The sequence below is a fragment of the Streptopelia decaocto genome (assembly GCF_964273445.1).
Source record: "Streptopelia decaocto genome assembly, chromosome: 17".
Classification (NCBI taxonomy): Eukaryota; Metazoa; Chordata; class Aves; order Columbiformes; family Columbidae; genus Streptopelia; species Streptopelia decaocto.
In genome coordinates, this window is record NC_138672.1 from 10,634,333 (window position 1) to 10,651,584 (window position 17,252).

The following is a 17,252-nucleotide window of genomic DNA, read 5'->3' on the forward strand; positions in this document are numbered from 1 at the left end:
CTTTGCTCCCTGTGGGCTACAACACCGTGGTGCCGGTGGTGGCAGTGGGAGGGGAGACCTGACATTGCCCCCCTGCTGCAGCCCCACAGGGCACAGGCGTGGGGCAGGGGGACGGGGCAGCACCTGGCTGAGTGTTTGACACCGTCTCCCCACGCTCATGCTGAAACCATCCCAACACCCTGCCGAAACCCATCCGTCTATGCTGAACCAGCAGCCTACCATGGTTTATATCTAGTGCCCATCCCCATGGATCAGCCACTCTTTGTCTCAGGGGCCAGAGGACAGGGCGAGTGCCGGGGGTGCAGTGCCCGGGGTGACGGCGCTGCCCACAGGCAGGGGCTCAGCAGGCAAGGGCAGCTCTGGGCCCAGCACACACTGACCATATCAACTGCAGACATACAGCAGAACCTACCCCTCGTTTCCAGTGCGTATTCATCACTGGGAGGCAGCCAGTGTCCCCACCCTGTGAGAGCACATCAGGGGCCTGCTGAGCTCATCTTCGTGTTCCAGCTGATGCATTTTCCCACTAAAGCTGGACCTGAGGCCCTTGTTCCTTTCTGGACACCTGCAAAAGTCGCTGGCCCTGTGTGGACGCTCCCTCCCTGCTGCTGAAACCCAGGGAAGCCCCGCAGCATGAGCCCCTGTCCCCACTGCACAGCCGCTTTCTGTGCAAAGCACAGGAACCGCGCACCCCCCAGCTCTGCCGGGGCTTCCTGCTGCTCTGCAAAACTCCAGATAATCTTGAAACCCTCGCGGGCCTGTGCCAGGGTCTCTGCTGCTACCGCAGAGCGGCACAGGATAGGGAGAGGAGCCACAGCTCCTGGGCTCTGGGTGCTACCAGGCTCAGGGCCATCTTGTGAGGCTGTCCCAGCCAGAGCTGCAGCCCACCGTGCTCTCGCCCACCCCAGTCCCATGCAGAGCTCTCCCAACCCAATGCACTCCCCTGTGGGGTGGCCGGTGCATGCCTGGGCTGGCCTGATCCTGTCCCTGCTGGCAGCAAGCTGGCACCGGGGGACAAGGCAGCCAGGCAGGAAACACTCAGCGATGGTTTCACTGATAAACTCAGCTTTTCTGGTTGTTGGCGGCTGTGGGCAGCCCGGCTACTGGTGCCAGCTGGGCAGCGCTGCTGGGGCAGCCTCCTGCGACAGATTGGAGGGAACTGGGCTGGGCCCACAGCCCATGGCCCTGCTGCTGCCTGAACTGTCACACGGCGTCCCAAGGCATGGGGACCCAGGCTTGTGGCTCAGGGGGTGGGCATGGGAGTGCAGAGGGATGTGGGTACCAGGGTGTGGGCACAGGGATGCTGGAGACGTGGGGACTAGGGAGACCTGATGGCCAGAGCGTGGGGATGTTGGGGGACACGACTGGGGGTGCACGGGTGGTCACGGGGATCCCAAGGAAGGGTGCGCGGGCCGGGGCAGCTCCTACCGGCGGGCCGGGCTGTCGGAGGCGGCCCCGTCCCGTCGGGGGCGGGAGGAGGCGCGGCGAGGGCGGGGGCGGCGGGGCCGGGCCGGGAGCGGCGGCGGGACACGGCCGAACTGCCTCTCACCATGGGTGGTGGGTGTCGGGCCCGTGTCCCCCTGGCTGCGGGGCTGCGCCGGGCCGGGCTGCGGCTGCTCCTCGCCCACGCCGTGCTGCTCTGCGCCGCCGGGACCGCCGCCACCGACGGCTCCGGTACGCGGGGCGGGGGCCGGCACCGGGAGGGAAGGAGGGAGACCGGAAAGCGGGTACCGGGGAGCGACGCGACATCTCACACTGGGGGAATCTGGCATCGAGGGGCCTCGGTGAGCGGGGAGGGACCCGGCTCCGGGGGATCCGGTATCGAGGGGAGCGACCACAACCTGCAACTGGGGTATCCGGTACCGCGAGGGACCCGGGGAGCGAGGGGGTCCCGGCACCAGGGGAACGGTGGGAACGAAGGGAGACCCGGCGCCGGGGGATTCGGTACCGGGGGATGCAGGGGAAGCTGGTCCCGGAGGGCGCCGGGGGACGTCGGGGTGTCCGACCCAAGCCCCTGCCCAGCCCTGCGGGCCGGGTCCGCGCTCCGCCGGGCCCCCGGGGTTGGGATCGCGCCCATCGCCCCGGGCTGGTCCTCGCCCCGCCGCTGCGGGACCCGGCCCTGGGGCCCCGGAGCAGAGGGCAGTGCAGACGGGGCAGGACAGGCAGGGCGGGCAGGCAGGGCGGGCAGGGGCAGCCGGGCAGCCAGCAGGAGCTGTGGCACCAGTGGCCGGGAGCCCCGAGGTCACCGCCTGGGGCAGAGTCCCCACAGCAGCTGGAGCTGCAGGGTTTGGCTGGTCATGCCAGACTGGAGAGTAACATCACCCATGAAAAACAAACTTCCCCTTTGCCTCCTGCTGCGGCCACGCTGAGACCACACGCAAGGGCTGGAGGAGCTGTCGCTGGCCCAAGTGTGGCTGCACGACAGGGCTGGGTTCCCGCCAAGCCCACCGCCACCCCGCAGGGGCCCGGGGCAGGACAGGTTCGCGGCCACCGCGCTGAGGAGCTGCACCTGGCAGCTCCCCATAGCATCCCAGCTGGGATAGGGATTCTTAGAAGAAAGGGGAATAGTATCCATGAATGCCAGGGCCCTTCCTTGCTCTTCCCAAACATAGCAGGTGAAACTGCAGTTTGGGGGTAAGGATGGAGGCTGGGGGCAGCAGAGACAGCATCAGTGTCCTGAGCCATTGCTTCATTCCTGTGCCCGTGTGCTCCAGCAGTTCACCATGCACTAGCACAGCTGCAATGGGCTTGGGCTGCTTGTGCATTGGGGATGTCGAGGAGTAACGCTGCTTATGGCAGGCATCCACAGAGCATGTTGTGAAATAAAACCATGTGTGGAATCCCATCAGCTCCATCTCCAGCCCGTACCGTGCAGTTTTCTCCAGGTCCTGATGGAGCATTGACTCCAGTCCCTCTTCCGAGAAATGACCTTCTTCCCTGCAGAAAAAATGCCATCCCAGCATTAAGGTCATAGCACTTTTCAGGTTTTACAGTTCCTCACTAAAGTAACACGCTCAGCAAAACCAACAGCATGTGGGCCGTACCCCTCAGCAGGGCTCCGGCTGCCTGCAGTGCAAATGGTGCTGATGGTGACTGTCTCCAGCAGCCTGCCCAGGTTTACCCACTGTGGTGGGAACTGATGTGTCCAAACCCAAGAGCTCCCAAACTGTGCACAGGGTGGGTGCATGGGGCTGAGCAGGCAGCGCGGGTGGGGACGGGCAAGGGACAGATTCTGTCCAGTCCCTCCTCCAGCTTGGCCTTCTCCTGACATGGGTCTCACCTCCCTGAGAAGCTCTTCCTGGGGGCTGAGGACAGGGAGCAGCATCTGTGTGTCCTGCTGGGCACAGGGCAGGGCCTGGGGACCCACTGGGGACCCACATGCCCGAAGCAGCTGGGACAGACACACGCTGGGATGGCGCAGCTGTTACCAGCTCCTGGAGCTGACTGGGGCACGCCAGGATCAAAGCAAATTTTACTACCTGAAGGGAAAAAAAAAAAGATACCTGGGATCTACATGAAAGGACAGCTCTCTTCCAAGCCTTAATTAGGGAAGCAGATATCTGACTGAGGAATTAGGGGAGTTGCACCGTGCCCCACGGCGCTGTCAGCAGCACAGCCGGGCTCCTGCTCCATCCCTGCGCCGCACCAGAAGGACCACAGCACTAATCAGGCCCTTGAATCTGCTCTCGAAGACCAAATAACAGGATGTTGGGCTGAAGCTGGTGTTCGTGAGCTCACTTGGTGTTTGCTGCTTACAGCCCTTCTTTGCTTGCTGGCTGCACCTTGGCTCCGAGCCACGATGTCTGCTCTCTGTAGACTTTTCCTCTGGCTGTGAGTGGAGCCAAGCTGGTCCCATGGTGTTTCTCTGTTTTCCCCGGCAGATATTGCCCTTGGCTGCTGGCTTGCCTTCAGGGGTGTAGTTTTCTACAAGTGTTCTTGGAAAATAAACCTGACCGTCCTCTCCACGGCCATTCCACAGCCCACGCTGTTTCACCCACTGGCAAACAGGACATGCGGCAGCACCCGGACATCACCTGAGCTCCATGGGCAGGTCAGCCCATAGCCCGGCCGTGGGGCACAGCCTGGCCATGGGTGCAGGGGGAGAAGGGCCCAGCCCCATGTGGTGTGCAGCTGCAGCCCTGGCACACGACTCTTGCTCACGGTGCCGCCAGAAGTAGTTGCAGATGACAATCTGGCCGTGCTGCATGTTCTGTGAACCACTCGTGGGCCCGAGAAAACCTCCTTGAATCAGAAAAACAAGTGCATGAAGCTTTCATCATCTTAAAAGCTTGCAGCCGTGGAGCCATGTCCCATCGAGCGAGGCCAGTCCCAGCCTGGCCATGATTCACGCCAGGTTGCTTTGGCTGCGGTTCGCAGAGCGGATGTTGTCCCTGAAATCTGGCATTTTTCAGCGGTGATGGAGCGTGTTCACCAGTCCTGCCATCACGGAGGGGCCGTGCTCCAGCACAGAGGCTCACAGCAGCTTTCCCTGCACCTCGAGCCGTCCTGGCAGGGCCGGCGCAGGATTCCTGGCCGGGGAGCGGCTCAGAGCCACCGCAGGAGGGAGGCTCCGAAAGGATGCGAGGAGCTGCTGTCGCAGGCCAGGACACGTTCTGTCCCCCTCCCACCCGTTTGGCTGGAACATGCTGCTCCTGCCCCACCTCCGGGACCCCGCGGCACTGACACCACCGTGAGCCCTGCGCCGGGACAGCCCCGGCAAAGTGAACTCACCATGACCCTCCGCATCAGCTGGAGAGACGGGGCAGGACACGACCTGCCGTGCCAGAGCCAGCGTCACGGAGCATCCTTCTGACCCCCTGTTGCACTGGGCATGGCAGGGGGCTGTCAAAGCTTTAGGTCTTTGCAGCAGAGTCAAACACAGAGCTACCGGTCCAGGAACAGCCTGAAGGATGCTGCAGCTGCACTGCAACACAGCCCCCCTTGCAAAAGTTCCCATCTTGCAAAAATCCGAATGGGTGGTCTGACCTTAATTTGTCTGAGATAAATAAGAACCTGCCTGCTGCCTTCCGTCTGGATGCATTTCATCTGAGATGAAAGGGAGTCTGATGGAAGGGCTGGGAGCTGAACATGTCTTTGCAAGCCGGCCCCAATGGCGCGAGGGATTTAGGGTCACAGCGGGCAGCCAGCTGGGGAACTGAGCCACTTTGCAAAATTAGCTTTATGTTTCAAATATGTTAATTTTTAGCTGCAATTTCCTATGGAAAAAATGTGGTTTCTATTCTGCATGCCTGTCCCTCCACCCCAGCATTGGAACCTCTTCCTCAATTCCAGCAGAATTTGAACAGGGTCTGGCAGGGGTCTGGTGAGCTCATCGACCACGTGGCCGGGCCAATGGACTCAGGAGACCTTCCCTCATCAGCTGTGACACTGGGGACAGCTCTTGGTCCCTTCTGGTGCTCAAGGCGTGTTGTCTATCCTTGTCCCCACGGCCAAGCACTGTGTGTTGGTGGCACCGTTGTCCCCAAGCAGCGTGCGTCCCGGCAGAGCTGGTAACCGCTTGTCCCGCTGAAACCCTCAGCTGGTTGAGCTCCAGCTCAACTTTTATTCTCCTGCCACAAAGGCCCCATCCTGGGTCCATGGGGACTGACCCAGGCTGGTGGCAGCTGCTCCTGTCTCGTCTGTCCCTCAGGATCCCGCTGCCGGGAAGGGGCCCTTATCTCTCGCCTGCAGGCTGGGGCGCAAGGCAGCGGAGGAAGGGGCCAGGAGGAAGGGGCCAGGCGGGAGCAGAGGGAGCGAGCCCAGCCATCGGGCCTTTTCATCGGCTCAGGGCGGCCAGGGCGGAGGAGCCGCTTGCCAAAGCAAACTTCAGCCCTGACAATTGCCATTATTATTAACAGCGGTGCTGTGTTTGCACGACTTTATCCCACGCTGGGGCTCTGGGGGCACAGTGGCCCCTGTGCATGAGGCTACAGCCCTGGCTGTGCAGGAGGCCACTGTGAGACCTCCCTGCAGTGACACGGGGCACTGGGCTGGGGCTGCAGCACCCATTGGTGCTTGGCCGTGGGGTGCAGATGGTTCCTTTGGCAATCCTGGGTGTTTCAGACAGGCTGACTTCCACAAGGAAGCAGGTACGGTGCCGAAGTGATGGTCCTGCCCGAAACATCTCACCAGGGAGGTTAAAGAAAAGCTGAGCAGGTCTGGGATTGCGATGGCCAGGGCAGTGCTTGGCTCCTGCAGAGCCTTTTTGCCATCTCCCTGCAGCACGTCGGTGACACCAGACTCGGTGACAGGCTCATAGAAGCAGCTGGCAACAAAGCATCACATCTTAGGGGGACACACCACAGTGCTTCCAACTGAGCTGCATCTGTCTCAGCTGTGTTTGGGGCAGCATCATCCCATGGGGAGCAGGGAGCCCCTGGGCACAGGGACACTGTGATGGATGGTGACATCTCTCTCTCCCCGCAGTGGATCCTTGTTGCTATTACCCCTGCCAGCACCAAGGGGTGTGCGTGAGGGTCGGCCTGGCAGGATATGAGTGTGACTGCACGCGGACGGGATACTTTGGGGCCAACTGCACCTCCCGTAAGTCCCTCTGTCCCACCAGACCCCCAGCAGCCATGGGTCCCGGGGCAGCGCTGTGCCTGCAGCATGTGCTCTCACCGGCGGTGACAGTGCGGGTGGGCTGGCGCTGTTAACGAGCTTCATTAGTGGGGCAAGCGGTTTGCCTGGTCTGTCTCCCCCTAGCCGAGTTCTGGACGCGCCTCCGCGACCTGCTGAAGCCCAGCCCTGCCTTCTTCCACTTCATCCTGACCCACTTCACGGGGCTTTGGGACATTATCAACAGCACCTTCATCAGGGACACGCTCATGAGGCTCGTGCTCACAGGTGAGGGGTTGAAGCGGCTCTCGGGGTGCAGCAGGACTTGGGGATTCCCGGGCACCAGCAGAGGTGCAGGTGGGGGCGGCACTGCGGCAGTGATGCTGAGCAGCTCCCGCGGGCACTGGGCTTGAGGCACCACAGTGGGACACCCAGAGTGGTTGTCATCCTGTCACCCCATCGTCCTGCTGGGCCAGGCAGCAGCGGGGCACAGGGGGTCGTCACGCCGGGCTGCCTGTGTGTCCCCAGCCGTGTGTCCCCAGCTGTGTCCCCGGCCGTGTGTCCCAGCCGTGTGTCCCCAGCCGTGTGTCCCCAGCCGTGTGTCCCAGCCGTGTGTCCCAGCCGTGTGTCCCCAGCCGTGTGTCCCAGCCGTGTGTCCCAGCCGTGTGTGCCAGCCGTGTGTCCCAGCCATGTGTCCCCAGCTGTGTCTCCGGCCGTGTGTCCCCAGCCGTGTGTCCCAGCCGTGTGTCCCAGCCGTGTGTCCCCGGCCGCACACCAGGCTAGCAGCCAGCTGGAAGACAGGAGTGACGCTTGGCACGCTGTGCTCTCTGGGCCCAAAGTGCTCTTTAAACAGTGGCACGGAACGCAGGCTGGGGAAATGTGGAGCTGGCCCTTGTAACTCCTGTCCCCACATTCTGCACTTTGCATAAATATTTAGGTTCCAGCCCTTGGAGCTGCAGCGACACATTCACAAGGCTTTGGCTGTTGATTTTACTGTTTCTGTGTGGTTGTCATCCTGTTCATCATCCAAGAATCCACTTAGTACATCAGTGCGAACTCTCTTCTTCTGCAGGGAGCTGCAGCCTTTAAAAGGCTCAGAGCACAGCCCGGGATGCCTGTGTGCCACTGCGACCTTTCTGGTTTTCGGGGTGTCGGGGAGGGCATCTGGCAGCACTGAGTGGGTAGACAGGGGCTGGGGGCAGAGCTCACGGGGTGCTGCCCCAGGCCCCATGGCGCTGACCTCCTCTCTCCTTTCAGTTCGCGCCAATCTCATCCCCAGCCCCCCCACTTTCAACTCTGACTACGGCTACATCAGCTGGGAGGCCTACGCCAACGTCAGCTATTACACCCGCATCCTCCCGCCCGTGCCGGACGGCTGCCCCACGCCCATGGGGACTAAAGGTTCGTGGCTGGCGCAGGGGGTCCCACGCGGTGCCAGCGTGGGGCTGAGTCGCTGCAGCAGCATCTTGGGTCCATACCTCGTGCAGCATCTGTGTTTCCTACCTGCTCATGCTGAAGCTTTCGCGGCCGTGGATAATCCACGAGCTGCTGCCAGCAGTGCCGTGTGGTGCCACCATCCCACAGGCAGGACAAGCCTGATGGCATCTGCAGCACTGCTGGGGTGGCTCTGGTTGAGCTGCTGGGGATGCTGTAGCCTGTGCAGGAGGGCTGTGCGGTGTCTGTGCAGACGAGTCCGTGCCCGGTGCTGCAGCAGCCACGGCAGCGCTCGCCGACAGCCCATGGTACCGGTACCCGCCACCGCCGCCCTCAGCCCCCGTCCTTCGCAGGGAAGCAGCAGCTCCCCGACCCCCAGCTCCTGGCGGAGAGGTTCCTGCTGCGGCAGAAGTTTGAAGCTGATCCCCGAGGCACCAACCTGATGTTCGCCTTCTTCGCCCAGCATTTCACCCACCAGTTCTTCAAGACGTCTGGGAAGATGGGACGTGGCTTCACCAAGGCGCTGGGGCACGGGGTGAGGGCACTGGGGAGGGCGGTGTGTGGGGAGCAAGGAGGGGGACTGGGGTGCACAGGGCCTTTCGGAGCAGCTTTGACTCCGTGCTCTCCTGGCAGGTGGACCTTGGGCACTTGTATGGGGACAACCTGCAGCGGCAGCACCAGCTGCGACTCTTCAGAGATGGGAAGCTGAAATTCCAGGTACCACGCGGCACAACCGGTCTCAGCCCTGTGATCCAGGGCTGTTTGAAGCCCATGTCCCTCTGACAGCTGCCAGGCCAGAGGCTCCTGGGAGCATCAGGAGACCCCAGCGCTGTAGGAGACCCCAGGGCTGGTGCCCCATGGGGAGTGCACCTGGGTCCCCGCAGCAGCTGCTGGCTGGAGGGAAGAGCTTTGGGGTGAAGCTGCTCTGGTGGCAGCAGGTACCCGCAGCCAGGGCTGCGTGAGGGAGGTGTTTCCATCCTGCTCAATGCCTGCAGGAGAGCGGCTGCAGTGCCCATAGGGCGGCAGGTCCCAGCTGGGTACGCCATCACAGGGTGGTTTTCTCCCCTCCTCCCTTTCTGCCATCCTGTCCTTGTCTCTCTAAGGTGGTGGATGGAGAGATGTACCCCCCGATGGTCACCGATGCTCCAGTTCACATGGTCTACCCGCCCGGCATCCCCAAGGAGCGGCAGCTGGCGATGGGGCAGGAGGTGTTCGGGCTGCTGCCCGGGCTCTCCATGTACCAAACGCTCTGGCTGCGCGAGCACAACCGTGTCTGCGACATCCTGAAACGGGAGCATCCCACCTGGGGCGACGAGCAGCTCTTCCAGACAGCGCGTCTCGTCCTCATCGGTGAGGAGCCCCGTGTCCCACCGCCCGGGCAGGCCCCGAGGTGTAGCTGGTCTCTGTTTGAGGGTGGGGGCCAGGCTGGGTTTAGGGGCTGGACAACTCTATCTGGCAGCCTTCTGGAGATCGTTGGCTTTTGTCCGTATAGCAAATCACAGTATCACAGTATCACAGTATGTTTGGGATTGGAAGGGACCTGGAAAGCTCATCCAGTGCAATCCCCCCATGGAGCAGGAACACCCAGCTGAGGTTCCACAGGAAGGTGTCCAGGCGGGTTGGAATGTCTGCACAGAAGGAGACTCCACAACCCCCCTGGGCAGCCTGGGCCAGGCTCTGCCACCCTTACTGAGAAGAAGTTTCTTCTCAAATTTAAGTGGAACCTCTTGTGTTCCAGCTTGATCCCATTACCCCTTGTCCTATCATTGTTTGCCACCGAGAAGAGCCTGGCTCCGTCCTTGTGGCACTCACCCTTTATATATTTATAAACATTAATAAGGTCACCCCTCAGTCTCCTCTTCTCCAAACTAAAGAGACCCAGCTCCCTCAGCCTTTCCTCACACAGGAGATGCTCCACTCCCTTAATCATCTTTGTTGCCCTAATCTCTGCTTTGGTTCATCAAAAAAACTAATTTTGAATAATTTTGTCATAATTTTGAATGATTTCTTTTTGATGTTCTATTACAAATTTACTATAATCTCATGAAAAGTCATTTTTGGCCAAAATCCAGAAAAAAGCCATGTCAGCACATTATCTCTAAGCAGCAAATCAAGGTCAGCTTCCTCCAGAACCATTTTGGTTTTGGCAGAATGACTTTTGCTGGTGAAAAAAATCATTCACTGAAAAATTCCCAAGCATGTCAACAAGGCTGCGGTTGGGGAGCTGCCCGGCGGCTGCTGGGATGCGCTGCCGCGCGGGTGGTAACAGCACTCGCGGACAGAGCTGACAGCCGCTCCTCTCGCCTCCTGCCCAGGGGAGACCATTAAGATTGTCATTGAAGATTATGTCCAGCACCTCAGCGGGTACTTCCTCAGCCTCAAGTTCGACCCCGAGCTGCTGTTTGGGACACAGTTCCAGTACCGGAATCGCATCGCGGTGGAGTTCAACCAGCTCTATCACTGGCACGGGCTGATGCCCGACTCCTTCATCATCCAGGGGCAAGAGTACAGCTACGAGCAGTTCCTCTACAACACCTCCATGCTCATGGACTACGGTGTGGAGGCGCTGGTGGAGTCCTTTTCCAAGCAGGTTGCAGGAAGGGTAAGGTCCTGCTCTCCCCTCCCTCCTTGCCAGCGCCAGGGCTGTGGGACCCTGGGAGGGATGCTCGTGGTACCTGGGGAGGGATGCTGGTGGTAGCCTGAAGGCAGTGCCGTTACCGCAGTAACAAACATCCCCCTTCAGCAGTGGGTCACACATCACATATAGTCTTTTAACCAGGGCAGCACCTGACAGGCACGCCGCGAGTCCTCCTCACAAGCACCGTAGCAAGGCTGGGCTTTGGCAGCCCCGTTTGCCTGGTCTCCGCTCCGTAGTAAACACCACGGTGACGCCAGGAGCCTGCGGTGAGCTGGGATCTCCTGCCCAGAGGGCCGTGGAGCAGCCTGGGCACGGAGCAGCTCGCCTGGCGTTGTTCTTTGCTGCCATCACATGGATATTTTCTTCCAAGTGGTTACAGCCACAGCTGTGACCCTCTTGGCTCCTGCAAAGCAGCGAGACTGAGGTGCAGACCCACTGCTCCTTGGGTGCTTGGGTTCCCCCTGTGACCCCAAACCCCCATAATCTCTCTCCTCCTCCCACGAGTGGCTCCATCTGTGGCTTCTCCCTGACCCTCCCTGGGAACAGGATCAACTTTCACCCAAGCTGCTCTACAGCTTTTTGTCGCAATGACCAGTAATTCCCACCCCCTTGCTGCTGTGATGATGTGCTGGTCTCCATGACACTGTGCCCAGGACCTGGATGCTTTGGTGCGGTGGCTCCTCTGGAGTGGATGCTGGTGCCACATTGTGCCTTACGTTTGCTCCTCCTTGTGTTCTCACCCTCCAGATCGGTGGGGGACAAACCATCAATGCCAATGTCTTGCAAGTGGCCGTTGGGGTCATCAAGGAGTCCCGGCAGCTGAGGCTCCAGCCGTTCAACGAGTATCGGAAGAGGTTTGGCATGAAGCCCTACAAGTCCTTCCAGGAGCTGACAGGTAGGGCTGCGGCGCTGCTGCGGGAGCTCTCGGGGCTTTGCTGGGGCAGCGCAGACGCGCTGTGCCCTCAGCTGGGCTGTGAGACCAGGAGCTGCCACCCAGCGCTGGGCCCAGCAGAGCAGCTGCTCCCGCCCAGGTCGTCACCCTCACAGCGGGGGGACGGGGCTGGCGCTGTTACCCACAGCAAGGACAGTCCTTACCGGGGGGCGATTCCCTTGCTAAAACCCTCTGATGTTCACTTGGTACAGGAGAGGAAGAAAAGGCAGCAGAACTGGAAGAGCTGTATGGAGACATCGACGCTCTGGAGTTCTATCTGGGCTTGCTGCTTGAGAAACCTCAACCAAATGGTATTTTTGGAGAAAGCATGATTGAGATTGGATCTCCGTTTTCCCTGAAGGGGCTTCTCGGAAACCCCATCTGCTCCCCAGAGTACTGGAAACCCAGTACATTCGGCGGAGCAACTGGCTTTGAGATAGTCAATTCAGCATCACTTGAGAAACTTGTGTGCCGCAACGTGAAGAAGTGCCCATACGTGGCGTTCCAGGTGCCGGATGCTGCAGAAAAGGGCAGCCCTCGGGTTGGCGGATCATCTGCTGAGCTCTAGCGCCAGGACAACCTGCCCAGGTAGAGACCGTCCTCCCCCCAGTGCCGGCCGAGCTGAGCTGCCGGCTGGGCACTGAGCGTCCCCTTCCTTCCTGCAGGCAGCAGGGGACACGGGGACATGCCCACCCCTGTGCTGAGCGGGACCAGGACAGAAGATGGTCCCACCCTGGGTGTCCTCCACACCAGCCCTCGAGGAGAGGCTGGTACCAGCTCTGCGAAAAGCTCAAGTGCCTCAGGAGTGCAGCTGCCACCGCTGTCCTCAGGAGACACAACTCTCTTGCTTGCCAATACCTCGCACTAAGCCAGCTTTGGGGTTCCCCAGGTGACACCCATCTCCCTGAGACACTCTGGACTCCCCTGTGCTTTGTCACCCCCTGGGCCACACAGCTTTCCAGCATCAGGCCACCAGCAGCTTCTCTGCCACAGGGACAGAGGAGCAGAGCCCGGGGAGCCCTCGTGGTCCTTCCTCCTGTGCTGCGGCCGGTTAAGCTGCTGAGCCCAGCAGGGGAGGCAGAGGGGGCAGGTGACAGCACTCCGAGGGACGGGGAGGACACGCCGTGTGTGGTTGTGCTGGCCCAGCAGCGGCTGAGCTTGCAGCTCGAACCTGCCCTGATGCAATTCTCCTGCAGCAGCTCTGGACCCGCCGCGCCCAGCACACGGGCACGGCCGAGACGCGGCCGAGGAGAAGGAACCAAAGCAACATCTCTGCAGGAGGAGACTGGAGAGAAGTGTCAGATCAGACCTCCAGCACCTCCAACCCGCTGGCTGGGCCCCCGGCGCACCCAGGGCTGCCTGAGCAGGGCTGCTCCGAGCAAGGCGCTACCTCTGTGCAAACACAGCGGTGAAGTCTCTTCCACCCGATGATCGTTACACTTCCCTGCAATAACAGCTCAGCAAATGGTGTCCCCAAGGCACACAGAGCACGATTCCGTCCTGCTCCAGCAACGCACGCAGCCACCAGCCCTCACTGACATAATGACGTGGTAGCTGGCAAGCTACTGTCACTGCCTTTGGATCCCCTTCAGTTCCCAATTCTAAGAGAATGGACATTTAGAATAATAAATGATTTTTAAAACTTCTCTAATTTCCTCCAGCCAGTTTCCAAGCTTTGTCTCACCAGCACCAGAGACATTGCTCCCCCTTTCTTGCGGGGTTCTCCACCCTGACCCCCTGGGAAACAAGGAGAACCGGGGCAGAGGGTCCTGGTACAGGGCACTGCCCCAAAACCTGGGGCCAGGCGGCACACGAGGGACAGGGCAGGCAGGGCCGAGGGGGCCAGCGCATGTGGTACCCCCAAGGTAGACACATGCAGGTGGAGACAGCCTCCTCCATAGTCTCTGTTGCTATTCCCGGGGTTGAATATGAGGACAGATGAAGGTGTTGGCCATTTGGGGAGGGAGCAACAGTCCTGTGATGTCCCCCCTTCTGCCCTGGAAGTTTTAGTCATTTGAACAACAACGTATCTTCCACCTGTGCCACCAGCTCCCACACGGCACAGCCCAGCACAGCAAAGCATCTCCCTCCTGTACCTCACCCTTCTGCTACCCGGAAAAGCTTTGCGATGGGTTCTTTGGAGGGGTAACTTGTACCAACCCCAGGAACAGCATCTGACACATACTGAAACCTGCTCCTCCGTGATCCTGGGGACGCACAGCCCCACACGTGGAGCCTCCCCCAGCCCAGCACTGCCCAGCCCTTGTGTGCTCTTTGTTAGTCTTTTGGTTTGCAGAAATTACTCACAGCCTCACCAGCTTGGCCATCGCCATGTGCAGCCAAAGTAGGAGGCAGCAGTTTGCATCTAAACACGGTGTTTAGTCGGGAGCATCCACCAGCCTCGCCAAGGCCGGGCTCCAGGTGTCCCCGGGACCGCCAGCTCTGGGGCCGGCGCAGAGGCGGGTGCTGCCAGACCCACCCGCTGTCCCAGCTCTGCGTAAACACGGCTCACAGGACATCCTCTGATTATCTAAACAACGTCTCCAAGGGCCCAGCTGTGACTTGCCCGCGCAGGGACGGACGCAGACAGAAGGACAGCAGTGCCTGCGCTCCTGCGGCACGAGCAGCAACAACAAAAACCATTGTCTGTGGTTGTGCGACCTCCTCAGCGATGACTCACCGAGCAGGAGGTTGTTACCGACCCGAGCAGACCGCACAAGGAAGCTCAGCTCTCCGCAATGCTGTTCCATGCAAAGCGGTCCCTGCGGTTGGAGGGAAGGGCAGAGGTTGCAGCTGCGCTGCAGCTGCTCCGGGTTTCCCTGGCGGGCAGCACGCACCCTGCGGCCCATGCACCCTGCGGCCCATGCACCCTGCGGCCCATGCACCCTGCGCCCCACGCACCCTGCGGCCCCACGCACCCTGCGGCCCCACGCACCACAGGATCCACGCTGGGAAGTTGTTTAACCACATGCTGGCAAAAGTAAGTCGGGTCCTAACGGTGAAAGGAAAAGCAAACCCCCATCTGCGTACGGCACTGGCCTCCCCCGAGCCCGCCCCACGGGCCCCTTCGTGGCGTGACTGCACAGGAACATTTGTTTAGATTTTCAACAAAGGCACATTTTGAACATTACAGAAAGAAGACGTAGATTGAAGGCGAAAACAATCCATATGAACTTCTGTTTTGTCCTTCAATGTCCTTCAATGTCCTTCAATTTGTCCTTCAATGTCCTTCAAGACAAATCTTGTCCCTCAATGCCCGGCACCCGGGTCAACACTGCGATTAAATGCCCGAGTTAAGCTCATTCCGTGATTTAACTCCTGCCCTTGCCGAGCAGCGACTGCGCCTCCTTGTGCATTCACGTCCTGTGGCCAAACTCCGCTGTTTGTATTGGGACATCATTAAAAAGGAACCAACCCAGGTGATTTTCCACTCCTGTTTCCCCACGCAGAATCACACCCTCCCGCAAACCCCATTGTTTCCGCTGCCCTCTCCCAGCGGGGCTGGCTGCCCAAACCAAAACGTCCCCCGGGGCAACACAACCTCCCTGACAAGTGGTTTCTCCAACTCCTATTTATAGTACTTCTTGCAGATGAAAATCGGACGCAGAGATGACTTAGACCTGGTACATGTACCTGCTTGATGTGCGGGGTGTATCGCACCACCCAGACCAGGCTGCGGCCACGGGGACGCACAAAACCCCGCAGGAAGAGCCGAACCCCGCGGGGCCGCGTCTGCACGTCCGTCTGTGCTTGGGAGGCAGCAGAGAAAACGGGACAAGGAAAGGACAGACGGCAAAGGCAGAGCACACAGCACCTCAGTCTTGTCCGTTGGCTCTTCACCACGCCTTAACTTACTGTCATACCGTAGACATACAACCAGTGTAAATGTTTCAAAACACTTAACGGAGACAAATACCAACCTCATTGTCCAGGACCAGCCGCTGTCCTTCTGAGCTCTCTTGTCCTGTTAAAATATTTTAAGAAAACTTGCTTTTTATTTACGGCTGAATTGTGCCTGTAATCTGACAGAATTAAAAAGCATCCTTTATTCAAGCCCAAACCGTTGAGCAGGAATGCATGGATTGAAGTGAGGTTCTGACGGTGAGGGAACAGAACGGCCTTGGGGAAGGAGAGGCGCCTGATCAACCCAAAACGCGACCTCTCGATGCCAAGTTTCATTTTAGGTAGTTGTTTGTACAATTTAATTTTCACTTTAGTCCCCATATGTGTATATAAACACACCCCAATTCTTAATCTGCAGGTCAGGACCACATCGATAATTAAGAGAAATAAAGCAGAATTTAACACTACAACCAAAACATTTCTAGACACAACATGACTACGAGTTGTAGTTTTTATTTTTATTGAATGGATGAAGGGCAGACACTTAAAAATTAAAAACTAACCTCTTCTAAATCAGGTTTACTTTGTTATATTGCTTAATGCACATTAAGAATGCTGTTTTTTTAGGGCACACAACTACCAGTGGGTCAATTTGGAAGGATTTAGAACCCACAGAAGCATCAGCTTTTATTCCTTAAATGTGCTGATACCCATGCTCAGTGATTTAATTTCACGTAACTTTCATGGGGTTTTTTTTCTGCAATTCTGAGATTAAAAGAAATAATTTCTTACCACATTTTAAAATCTGGATTTCTGCCAGTTTCCCTTAAAACAGCTACAACTTGTGCCAATTCAGTAATTTTTAATTACAAATTATTTTTCTGCCCGTACTACTTTTAAAACACAGTTCAAATAGATACAATTACAAATTCTTCCTTTTCTATTCTAAGATTCATTCTTACTAAGAACCTAGTGCTTACATAGAGACATTTTAATTTCCTCCCGGTGTTCCAAAACACCTCACGGAAAACTTGCAATTAAATTTAATCATTAAACACAGCATTACATTGGGTCACATACTTAGGTAACGATAGTCTACTTTCCTCAAAATTAAAAAATAACAAGCAAAACGAGCAATGCATGAGAAAGCAAACATGTTGGGATATCAAATGAAGTACGTGGAGATGATCCAACAATAAGGAAGCACAGAGTGCACGCTCGCCTCGCAGGATCTCACTCAAAAATTGCCAATGGTCCCTAATTGTCCCCAGGTTCCCTCGCAGCACCAGCTGGGCGGGAGGAGCGTGAACTACAATGCACCATGAGCCCTGGAAATTACTTCCCCATATTGTGATCTGGTTTATGAAGTAAGTCGAGCATGAACAAAATAAATAAACGCACCTTAATGAAATGAAATCGGTGACAAAGGGTAATGCCAAAGGTGCTGCGGGAGGGGAGCACAGTACAGGGCCGTTGCATTCAGCAGCAGTGATGCTCGTGAAGAGAAACGGGCTTGGCTGGCGCTGGGTGGCCTTTATTCAGAGTCCAGCAGCAGGAGTCACCCCGCGCCTTTGGGGAAGATGAGAACTTTAACATCAGTAGCACTGAGCAACTGGAACAGCCGCGGTGCTGCTTTTGAGATGGCTGTTACTTGTTGTTTTCTGCAAAGGACAGAGGGAAAACTTGCAGTCTGCACTGGGGTTTCAGCCCCGCTCCAAGGCGTTGTTGTGCTAGTGAACTCCACGGATGCACCGTACAAAGCCAGGCTCCCAAAGAGCAAAACCGGGACAGCAGTGATGTTTTGATCCCGCTGAACATCTTGTGCAGAAACTGGATCCCGAGCTTCAG

At 58.4% G+C, this 17,252-nt stretch overlaps 1 protein-coding gene across 1 annotated transcript; it reads left to right on the top strand.

The window, feature by feature from the left end:
• The first annotated feature begins 1,510 nt into the window (after nt 1-1,510).
• PTGS1 (prostaglandin-endoperoxide synthase 1) lies at nt 1,511-13,207 on the top strand. Its single transcript, XM_082067910.1, has 10 exons — nt 1,511-1,674; nt 6,427-6,543; nt 6,706-6,846; nt 7,816-7,959; nt 8,346-8,527; nt 8,626-8,709; nt 9,096-9,342; nt 10,308-10,594; nt 11,378-11,525; nt 11,774-13,207. Exons 1-10 carry the CDS (start codon nt 1,551-1,553, stop codon nt 12,127-12,129), a joined length of 1,830 nt encoding a protein of 609 aa, XP_081924036.1. The 5' UTR covers nt 1,511-1,550; the 3' UTR covers nt 12,130-13,207.
• The last annotated feature ends 4,045 nt before the right edge of the window (nt 13,208-17,252 follow it).

Coding starts and splice junctions, on each gene's coding strand:
- PTGS1 (XM_082067910.1), top strand. CDS start 1,551: ATGGGTGGTGGGTGTCGGGCCCGTGTCCCCCTGGCTGCGGGGCTGCGC. Junction 8,528..8,625: donor CCAAGGCGCTGGGGCACGGG/GTGAGGGCACTG, acceptor CTCTCCTGGCAG/GTGGACCTTGGGCACTTGTA. Junction 11,526..11,773: donor GTCCTTCCAGGAGCTGACAG/GTAGGGCTGCGG, acceptor CACTTGGTACAG/GAGAGGAAGAAAAGGCAGCA.